Here is a 12,066-nt window from a genome sequence, read left to right on the forward strand (position 1 = left end):
TGTGGACTACACACACCTGATATAAAGAGCCGTCTCAGGTGGAGCCTAACTAGGCTCATCAGACAGCCCAAGCACCAGCAGAGAAAACCCTCTCTGCTGTACATGCTCCCTGGTTGCTTAAAACCTGAGTTTCTGCACCGTCCAGTAGCTGCACTGCTACATATTCCCCCCCCCTTTGATAAAGGCCGTAGGACTGATCGCATTTCAACCTCCCTCCAGGGTCAAAGCTCCTACGTTGGGACATAATCACCCTTAGGATCACCCCTACAGTAACAGACATTTGATAATCACCCCTGGGTGTATTAGACAGGTGCTCCTGCAACTCTTCTATGTTGGCATGCCTAGCATCCTCATCCCTTGTAGGCACTACTAGCTTTTGCTGATCACAGCCGTATTTACATGTGTGGTGCCCTACATTCAGGGACCTTTCCGCATCCATGAAGTGGCTTTGTGTGTCACCCCTTGGTTTAGACACTGGCTCATAGTGTTCAGTAACACTCATCTCGTGAGTTTTGGTATACACCGTACCATCTACCAAACCACTTTCAGACGCTATACTCCCCTCCATCTTGTAGTTTTCCATCTCAGCATTTATACTCTCTGACTGTCCGTCCAGAGACAATTTTTCACCATCACTAGGTATGGCCGGGCTGTACTCCAGGTTACCACCATCAACAATCCCAACCTCTAGGGAAATCTCAGATACACCTGGCACATCTGTTTCCAAGGACACATCCTCTGGATTACCATCAGTAACAGTACGCACATCACATGTGACACACTCGACTTCCTCAACTACAGCCTCAAGGGGCACACTTGAACTAATCCCCCCTTCTGTCTCGGCTGCTGTTTCTTTAACAGCCTGTCCACACAATGCATTAACCTGCTCAGGCTGGGTGACATACTCATGGGTTAAAGACACGTTAGGCACAATTTTTGACATTTCACTAGCGTCATCACATAAACGCTGTGCATCAAATACATGTGCGTCATGTTTAGCAGGCATTTCTTGAATCACATTATCGCTTGACATCATTACAACTGGTGCATTTTCCATTTTTGGCAGTGGAGCAGCACCCCCTGCAGAGGACTCTTCCCTGTAATGCTTATCGGAGATATTGCCTTTCTCCCACAACTGCCAAAAATGAGGGAAGCCGTCTCAGGTGGAGCCTAACTAGGCTCATCAGACAGCCCAAGCACCAGCAGAGAAAACCCTCTCTGCTGTACATGCTCCCTGGTTGCTTAAAACCTGAGTTTCTGCACCGTCCAGTAGCTGCACTGCTACAGCCCTTATAAGGGGACAATGTGTAAAATAAATACATAAAAAAAATAAAACCACCAGTTTTCCCAACCACATATAAAAATTACAGTAACGGAAATGGGATATGATTAAAAAAAAGTATTTTACTGCCATTTTGTGCTATTAAAAATAAATATATACAATTTGGAAAAACAAACACATTTGTTTTTCTTTGTTTTTTATTTTTCCCTGATATTAACAAAAATAAAATGCCGATGTAAAAATGACATGAAAATAAATCCCTATGTATTACAGTATAAAAAGATGCAAAAATAACGTCATTAGCAGGTGAAAATGGCCTGATTCTGTAAAGGTCTGGTTCTTGAGATACCCAGAGAAAGAACCAATCCAGATTGCACTGTTTACTTATAGGATCCCCCCTTTCTTACAACTGCGATTTAGGTCGATGACTTCGGTGCCCTAATCTAGTCTGGTGTTCAGCCCCTGGATAACGTCTAACGTAGTTGTAACCAGAATACAAGGGAATGGTTTGGAGATACTTATGGCAAGCACCAAGAGTCATTGAATTTGTAATTTGAACAGGAGCCATTATATTATTCTTGTTGTCACAATGCATTTTACACATTTATTTCAGAATTCTGAATTGTTAATGGAAATTAACATAATTTCTCATTAATATCATATTATAATTAACCTGAATCTAAGCCCAGAGTCCCATCATCCTTAACAAATCTCTGTGGATCTAAAGATGCCTTATCTAGTCAATTAGGTTACATAGATTCTGCATAGGTTAGCAAAAGTGCAAATTTGCAAAAATGACACTTTCAATTGAATAGAAACATTTAAAACTACATATATATGGTCCACCTATGCTAAAAAAAACTATGCACAGAATTACACTGGATTTTTACTTTGTACTGGATGACCCAATGGATGGTCCTTTTAGGCTAGGAAGACAAAAAGCCAAGGCCTCACGCAAACATTTTGATGAATGACAGCTAGGAAAAGGAATTTTAATGATATTGGCTATCTTTCTGATAATGTATCCCTTACTATAAAGGAAAAACAACTCTGAAGTGCCTTCTAATATTGTTAAATCTTTTATAAATAGAAGGGGAATAACAGCCACAGATATCCCCATAATAGTGAGGGTCGCAAATTCCCTGATACAGTGCCGGTCACAATGCCTCTCATATATTCCTAGACTCAGCCCCCACTTACACATCCCTTCATCATTGTTCTCTTGCTGTTAAATGTGTTAGGGAAAAAAGTGAGCTTAGCTTCAGAGTCATACAGGGTTTAGGGTGTAACTATAGGGGTATAAGTAGCAATCACACCCGGGCCCTGGTGCTAAAGGGGGCCTAAAGACCCCTCTGATGATTAAGAAGACAGTAATATTATAAATAGCACATCATATTTACAAGTATTTTGAAGTTTTACTGTTAGGAAAACACCTGTTACCTTAGGCCCTGTTCCTCAGGAACAGAGACTTTTTCAAAAAAGCAAGGGGCTGTGTTTTTATTGTGGGAATACACTTAAGAACTGTTCCAAATGCCCAGAACGTCCGGCTCCGGAAAACTGCAGAGCCTAGATGGTCCCCGGGAATGCCCTCTGGCAGTCAGGTTTTTCCCACATTTTCTAAAAAAAAACCTTCTGCCTGTTGATTTGTGTTTTGATAATGTTTGTGTTTCTGGACAAGCTTTTGTGGATTGTGGTTCTGCAGCAAATTTCTTAAATTTTCAGGTTGCTAAAAAAATTGGCTATCCCTCTTGTTCAGTTGAGTACCCCAGTAAAGGTTTCCAATATTGATACTGAGATATTGAGACTCCTCTCGCTCAGGGGTCAGTCAAGTTCTCTACTCTGTCTGTTACATTGAAAGTGGGTACTTTGCATACTGAACAAATTAATTTCCTTATTTTAGAAAATTTGCCCTTCAAAATAGTATTGGGTATCCCATGGTTGCAGACACATAATCCAGTTATTGATTGGGTGAAAGCAGATTTAGTTAAGTGGAGTTATAAATGTTGTAATTCTTGCATGTCTTTGTCTACTACTAATATCGCTTGCATTGCACCATCATTGCCTGCATATATTCAAGATTATAAGGATGTCTTTTCTGAAGTTGGCTCTGAATCTCTCCCTCCTCATAGATTGTAATACGTTACATCTCTGACTGGGGTAGAGACTGGCACACCAGTATTAATAAATCTCCCTCACTGTACATAAGTTTTTTTTATTATTATCTATGATTTCTATTAGCTTAATAACTAGAAACTGGACAACCCCCTTACTAATGATCAGTTGCTAATTGCCTATATCTATTTCTCTAAAACAATTAAGTTCCTATGCCACCTGCCACAACTAAAGGTAGCCATGAACTGAACCTTTCACAATGGCATAACAAGAATTCATAGGGCCCCATGGCAAAGTCAGGAACGGACCCTGCACCTTGTTTACAGTAACCTAAATTATAGTAATGCAAGCGGCAGTGTAACTACCCTTAGTAGAGCTGCAACCAAGGATGGATAGTCGGGTCCAGCATCACATCGTCTGCAGGAAAGAGAAGCCACATAGTGGAGCTAAACAAGATAAAATCATCACCGTGTTTTTCCCCTACAAAAACCAAACAAAGTTTCTCCTTTTGAGGGGGCTTCCTCGGCCTCTGGGCCCTGTAGCAGCTACAATGGCTGTAGTTACACCTGTACCTTTTACTGTGCTTCCTTTTTCTTATTAATATTTTCCTTATTACTATGTATAAATTGGCTACTGTGTTTACATTAAATATGCGTCGGATCATCAAATGCCTATTATGAGTGGAACTGTGTACTTCTATTCTTGATACAGTAACTCGTTCAGCTAAATAACTAAGATGTTTTGTCAGTAAGATCTATGGTTTGTGCTGATTTTCTCCAGGGAAATTATATTTTTGTTTTGTCCTTGGATGTAGCTACTATGGGCTGATCTTGAATTTACTGCATTAAGTATGCAAGAAAAGGACATGAATCTGTTTATTATGCCAGACACTGAAGACGAGTACTATTAGATGTGTAGTCAACTTGCATCTTGGTGACAACCAGCACACAAAAACAGCCATACCACAATTAAACATGATCTTGCAGACAGACAGCAAATTGATCTACCAGTACATGGGTTTTATAAGTGTCTTCTAAATCTTATCAAAGTCTGTCATGAAATTGTATAATTAGTTTTTTGTTTTTCTTGTTACAATTGTCAGAACTTTCTGCAAGATTCTATATATCCAGCTATCTATAACGGTTAAAAAAAAAGTAAATTAAATTAACTTTTTTATTAATGAATAAACTAAGACATACAAATATACATATACAATAAAAATGTATTCCCATTTGCATCCCTATTTAATTTGCCTCATGCTCTGTTCATATTAGTATCATTGCTCCCATTATTAACAAAGTCATGACAGCTTTGACAGATGCGCTTCAAATCTGATCCTAACAAATCCTGACAGATCCCATTGACTTATAATGGGATCCATCGGGTTTCTGTTTTTTTTGTTGTTTTTTTTATGGCAAGTATAGAGCAGCTGTCTATGCTATTATTGCCATCACAAAGCAATGGAAACCTGATGGGACAGTGACAGAGCCCTATTTGAATATGCATCACATGACTGTTCTTGTTTCAAATACAGAAATGAGGAGGAGGGCACTATAAACAATATCTAGGTGTCCTTTAAAACAAGATATCCAAAATGTCCAAGAATTTGTTCACCTTGTCGTTTTGGTTTTTCTTTCAGTTGGGTTTTCAGTATTTTTTATACCAAGAATATGGTTCTCTGCAGGTCTATTCCTACTGTCACAACACCAGAGACCTGGTGGACCTCAATGTCAATTGAAATCCTTTAGGATTTGTTGGGACCCATTTGAAAATGGATCTGTCATACCCGACATAAACCATGATGGTAGTGTAAACAAATATTTAAAAGCAACACTAACAATTTTGCGAGCTCAACTGTAAATTAAATATATAAGGGTATGTCCACATGTATCAGATTTGCTTAAGGCAAATCCGCTGTGGATTTTTGTAGAAAATCTGCAGCAGAAAGCCGAGGCTGATGTAATGGCAGGAAGGAGGTGAAGGGAACAAGTGAGCCCTAATCTACCCACCGCCCTGTCCCTGCCTACTTGCAACGACCCGCCCTAGGCGACGGGGTACAACTTGGCGGCGGTCCCTACGCTGTCTAAGTGCAAGGGAGTACAAACAGGGAACACGCAAGGGAAGGGGCAGTAGCCCACGGAACGCCGCGAGGAAACGGAGCGGTGAATGGGTAGTCAGGATCAGGATGAAGTGGAGTATACCAACGAGAGCACGGAGCAGGAAGCAAGCCAGGGGCAAAGCGAAGCAGGATAAGCGGAACTCAAGCAAGGCAGAAGCACGGCAGAAGCAGGCTGGAGCAAGGCAGCAGTGGGGCCAGGAATCCAAGAAGAATAACAAGTATTGAGGAAGAGAACACGGCAGGTATAAATGGACAGGGGGCAGAGCTAACTCCGACTGACCAGGCCGCAATAGGCTCTCCCACTCCTGAGCCTGCCACCCTGGTTGGTGGGAGCCGGTGTCAGTCTAAGAGGTCTGGCCTCAGGTGTCGACTGATTAATCCCGGGAGTATACACAGACGTAGTACCTGGCAGATCCTTTACAGTACTCCCCCTTTTATGAGGGGCCACCGGACCCTTACTAAGAGGACCCGGTTTAGTGGGGAAGAGAAGGTGGAACCTCCTGATCAATACCCCAGCGAGAACATCACGAGCAGGTACCCAAGTCCTCTCCTCCGGCCCGTATCCTCTCCAATGGACCAGGTACTGGAGGGAGCCCTGGATCATCCTACTGTCCATAATCTTGGCCACCTCGAATTCCACCCCCTCAGGGGTGAGAACGGGAACAGGAGGTTTCCTCGAGGGGGACCAGGACGGGGAGCAGCGTTTAAGGAGGGAGGCATGGAAGACGTCATGTATGCGAAAGGATGGGGGCAGCTCCAGACGGAAGGATACAGGGTTGAGGACTTCAATGATCTTATAAGATCCAATAAATCGGGGAGCAAACTTCCTGGACGGGACCTTAAGGCGCAAGTTCCTGGACGACAACCAGACCAGATCCCCGACGACAAACCGGGGGTTAGCAGAACGTCTACTATCAGCCTGAATCTTTTGTACGCTCTGGGACGCCTCTAGGTTCTTCTGAACCTGGGCCCAGACTGTGCACAGTTCCCGATGAACTTCCTCTACCTCGGGATTATTGGAACAACCAGGAGAAACGGAGGAGAACCTTGGGTTAAACCCGAAATTACAGAAAAACGGGGAGACCCCTGACGAGTTACTGACCCGGTTATTCAGGGAAAATTCGGCGAGGGGAAGGAATGAGACCCAATCAAATTGACAGTCAGAGATGAAACACCTTAAATATTGTTCCAGGGATTGGTTAGTCCTTTCCGTTTGGCCATTAGTTTCGGGATGGAAGGCGGAGGAGAAGGACAGATCAATCTCCAACTTTTTACAAAAAGCTCTCCAAAATAAGGAAAAAAATTGTACCCCTCTGTCAGAAACGATATTGACTGGGGCCCCATGGAGACGCAGGATGTGTTTAACAAACAAAGAAGCTAACGTCTTGGCGTTAGGTAGTTTCTTAAGGGGCACAAAGTGGCACATCTTGCTGAAGCGGTCTACTACCACCCACACCACCGACTTGCCCTGAGATGGAGGCAAATCGGTGATAAAATCCATGGAGATACTGGTCCAAGGTCTCTGGGGAATGGGCAAGGATCGTAGTAAGCCCGCAGGTCGGGACCTAGGGGTCTTGGACCTAGCACAAACCTCACAAGCGGCGACGTAAGCCCTAACATCTTTAGGCAACCCAGGCCACCAATAGTTTCTGGTAATGAGGTGTTTGGTACCCAAGATGCCAGGATGACCAGATAGTGCGGAGTCATGGTTTTCCCTGAGTACCCTTAGCCGGTATTGCAGGGGGACAAACAGTTTGTCCCCAGGGAGGTTCCCGGGAGCTGAACCTTGATCAGCCGCGATGTCAGAAGCTAAATCAGAATCAGTGGCAGAAACGATTATACCAGGGGGTAAAATACAAGCAGGATCCTTCTCGGAAGGAGGATTGGCCATGAAACTACGTGACAGTGCATCAGCCTTAACATTTTTGGACCCAGCCCTATAGGTAACCAAGAAATTAAATCTGGTAAAGAATAGTGCCCAACGAGCTTGTCTAGGATTAAGCCTCCGGGCAGATTCTAGGAAAACCAGATTCTTGTGGTCAGTAAGGACCGTTACCTGGTGTCTGGCCCCCTCCAGGAAGTGACGCCACTCTTCAAAAGCCCATTTAATGGCTAAAAGTTCGCGGTTGCCAATATCATAGTTACTCTCCGTGGGCAAAAACTTCCTAGAGAAGTAAGCACAGGGGCGGAGATGGGTGAGGGAGCTGGTACCCTGGGACAAGACGGCCCCCACTCCCACCTCGGATGCGTCAACCTCCACAATAAATGGCTCCCTTTGGTTGGACTAAACCAGCACGGGGGCCGAGATAAAGCACTTCTTGAGGGTCTCAAAAGCCTGGACGGCCTCAGGGGGCCAATGGAGGACATCAGCACCCTTGCGAGTAAGGTCCGTAAGAGGCTTAGCGACGACCGAGAAGTTGGCAATAAATCTCCTGTAATAGTTAGCGAACCCCAAAAAACACTGTAGCGCCTTCAGGGAGGCAGGTTGGACCCATTCCGCCACAGCCTGAACCTTGGCAGGGTCCATGCGGAATTCATGAGGAGTGAGGATTTGACCTAAAAATGGTATCTCCTGTACCCCAAACACACATTTTTCGGTCTTCGCAAACAGATTATTTTCCCGGAGGACCTTCCTGACATGCTCCACGTGGGAGGACCAGTCCTTGGAAAACACCAGTATGTCATCAAGGTACACTACAAGAAAATTACCCAGGTAATCTCTCAGGATTTCATTAATAAAATTCTGGAAGACGGCAGGGACATTACACAACCCAAAGGGCATGACCAGGTATCCGAAATGACCTTCGGGTGTGTTGAACGCAGTTTTCCACTCATCCCCCTCTTTGATGCGGATAAGGTTATATGCCCCCCGTAGATCGAACTTAGAAAACCATTGGGCCCCCTGAACCTGATTAAAAAGATCCGGAATCAAAGGAAGGGGATACTGGTTCCTTACGGTGACCTTATTCAGGTTCCGATAATCAATGCACGGCCTAAGACCACCATCCTTCTTCCCCACGAAGAAGAAGCCAGCACCTACAGGAGAAGTCGAGGGGCGAATGAAACCCTTGGCCAGGCATTCTTGGATATACTCCCTCATAGCTTCACGTTCAGGACATGAAAGATTAAATATCCTACCCTTAGGAAGCTTGGCACCAGGCACCAAATCGATGGCGCAATCGTAATCTCTATGAGGGGGCAACACCTCGGAGGCCTCCTTAGAAAACACATCAGCGAAGTCCTGAACAAACTCAGGAGGCGTGTTTACCTCCTCCCGGGGAGAAATAGAGTTAACCGAAAGACATGACATCAGGCATTCACTACCCCATTTGGTGAGATCCCCAGTATTCCAATCAAACGTGGGATTATGCAGCTGCAACCAGGGAAGACCTAATATCAGATCGGACGATAATCCCTGCATCACCAGTACAGAGCACTGCTCCAAATGCATGGAGCCAACAAGGAGTTCAAAAACAGGAGTATGCTGAGTAAAATAACCATTAGCAAGAGGAGTGGAGTCGATACCCACTACCGGGATAGGATAAGGCAAATCAATAAAAGGCATTTTTAGAGACATAGCAAATTCCACAGACATGATATTAGCAGATGAGCCAGAATCCACGAAGGCACTGCCCGTGGCAGACCGGCCAGCAAACGAGACCTGAAAGGGAAGCAAAATTTTATTGCGTTTCATATTAACGGGAAATACCTGTGCGCCCAAGTGACCTCCCCGATGATCACTTAGGCGCGGAAGTTTTCCGGCTGTTTATTCTTGCGCCTGGGACAGGTGTTCAGTAGATGCTTGTCGTCCCCACAATAGAAGCAGAGACCATTCTTCCTGCGAAACTCTCTACGTTGTCGAGGGGACATGGAGGCCCCGAGTTGCATAGGTACCTCCGAGTCCTCCGTGGAAGAGCGAGGAGACGGGACCTCGGGGGGAATCGCAGGGAAGTCAGAGGGGAACACATTGAAACGTTCAAGCTGACGTTCCCTGAGACGTCGGTCAAGTCGTACTGCTAGGGCCATAACCTGGTCTAGGGAGTCAGAAGAGGGGTAGCTAACCAGCAGATCCTAACCTAAACTGGCACCTTAGGGCCGGGTCGTTCCACCGAGAAGCTACGCACCACTTCCTAAAATCAGAACAGTATTCCTCAACAGGTCTCCTACCCTGACGTAAGGTCACCAGCTGACTCTCGGCTAAGGCAGTCCTGTCAGTCTCGTCGTAAATGAGTCCGAGGGCAGAGAAAAAACGATCAACGGACGAAAGTTCAGGGGCGTCAGGAGCCAAGGAGAAGGCCCACTCTTGGGGCCCTTCCTGGAGTCGGGATATAACGATACCCACCCGCTGGTTCTCGGAACCTGAGGAGTGAGGTTTTAGGCGGAAATAAAGTCTGCAACTCTCCCGGAAGGAGAGAAAAGTCTTACGGTCCCCTGAGAACCGGTCAGGTAACTTGAGGTCGGGTTCTAGAGGTGAGGTGAGGGGTACTACTAAGGCAGCGTCACCCTGGTTGACCCTCTGAGCCAGGGCCTGGACCTGTAGGGAGAGGCCCTGCATCTGCTGGGTCAGGGTCTCAAGGGGGTCCATGATAGCGTCAGCGTAGGAGAAATGTTAGACTAGGTATGGGCTTGTTATTATGTAATGGCAGGAAGGAGGTGAAGGGAACAAGTGAGCCCTAATCTACCCACCGCCCTGTCCCTGCCTACTTGCAACGACCCGCCCTAGGCGACGGGGTACAACTTGGCGGCGGTCCCTACGCTGTCTAAGTGCAAGGGAGTACAAACAGGGAACACGCAAGGGAAGGGGCAGTAGCCCACGGAACGCCGCGAGGAAACAGAGCGGTGAATGGGTAGTCAGGATCAGGATGAAGTGGAGTATACCAACGAGAGCACGGAGCAGGAAGCAAGCCAGGGGCAAAGCGAAGCAGGATAAGCGGAACTCAAGCAAGGCAGAAGCACGGCAGAAGCAGGCTGGAGCAAGGCAGCAGTGGGGCCAGGAATCCAAGAAGAATAGCAAGCACTGAGGAAGAGAACACGGCAGGTATAAATGGACAGGGGGCGGAGCTAACTCCGACTGACCAGGCCGCGATAGGCTCTCCCACTCCTGAGCCTGCCACCCTGGTTGGTGGGAGCCGGTGTCAGTCTAAGAGGTCTGGCCTCAGGTGTCGACTGATTAATCCCGGGAGTATACACAGACGTAGTACCTGGCAGATCCTTTACAGCTGAATCTCGAATTTTCTTTGTGGGTATGCCAGTCAATCGACATGCAGATCACCCCGTTTTAATTGAATGGAGTCAATTCACAGCTTTTCTGTGCAGAATAAACAGGCAAAATAAAGCCGTAGATTTTAAAGTCTGTAGCGCATTTATTATTTCGTGCAGATGTTTTCCGCAGCATCATAATAGGATTACAAAAAACCCATTCGTTTACATTAGATGTGGAATGTCAGTGGATTTGGTGCAGATAAAATCTGTGCATAAATTCTTATTAAATCCCAAAAGTCAATATGGCCTTAGAATTTTCTATTTCTATATGCTACCGGTATACATCTCTAGCAGATTAATTATTGTGAAATTACATTTGTCAACAGGCAAGAACTTCTGCATGAAGGGCCATCTCTTCCTCCTCCATTAAATTTTTTCACACGAACCAGCTTGGACTTGCAAAAAGTTATGGAAGATCAGGTAATGTGATTTTGCTATAATGTGGTTACCTTTCAAAATGCATTTGTTGGGGCAAGCAATGCTTAAATAGATTGTATGAGAATAGAAAAAAAGGTCTTTTAATTTTCCAAAAACAACGTCACTCCATGGGCTATGTCTGCTCAGTTCTAGTCAAATAGACACCTTGAATGGGCACTGTCATTTCAACAAACTTTGCATAAATGAATAGTACAGGTGATTATTAGAAACTTTGTACAATATCTTATTAGAGTAGCAAGACTTTTTCTGCTCTTATCTGGCTGTTTTCCTGCTCCCTCTCCCTCTGTTAAACTGACATTCACTCCATCTCCAGTCGGACTGCAGCTCACATGTATCAGATTACACATGTCTATGGAAGTCTATGGAGAGGGGAGGGGGAGAGTGAGCAGGACGTCAGGCAAAGAAACTTTCTATGACAACCAAAGCACTTTATTCACATCAGTACAGGTTAGTATGTCTCTATATATGTCTTGCATGATGCTGGGGCTGTTTCTGAAGAAGGGGGAAGGTTATGAAGCGGATTCTCTTCTTCTTACTGTGTGTAGTGTATGGCTGCTAGTCTCCACCCAGCAGCTCAGAGAGAAATGCAAACTACAAATATATCAAAACTGCTAAAAATGGCAAAATCAAAGTCATATAATGGCCAGAAATAGTGCTGCTCCTCATGTACACACACATGGTAGCTTATCCTGAAAAGTCAAATGAAACAACAGGTACCCTTTAACTGATTTGGTATCAAACTGCACAGCTGGCTGATAGCATTACAAATATTTACAACCACTCACAGAAAAAAATTGGCAGAAACAATTTTAAAAAAACTGCCATTTTGGCGTAATATATTTTACGTCTTTGG

At 45.0% G+C, this 12,066-nt stretch overlaps 1 protein-coding gene across 1 annotated transcript in view; it reads left to right on the forward strand.

Moving 5' to 3' along the window:
* Window positions 1–12,066, forward strand: part of TMEM232 (transmembrane protein 232) — a 279,633-nt gene that overhangs the window by 259,436 nt on the left and 8,131 nt on the right. The window contains exon 13 of the mRNA XM_075854831.1: window positions 11,102–11,195. Coding sequence (XP_075710946.1) covers window positions 11,102–11,195 — 94 coding nt within the window. The remainder of the gene's footprint in view (window positions 1–11,101; window positions 11,196–12,066) is intronic.

This window comes from Rhinoderma darwinii, chromosome 1, assembly GCF_050947455.1.
Source record: "Rhinoderma darwinii isolate aRhiDar2 chromosome 1, aRhiDar2.hap1, whole genome shotgun sequence".
NCBI lineage: Eukaryota > Metazoa > Chordata > Amphibia > Anura > Rhinodermatidae > Rhinoderma > Rhinoderma darwinii.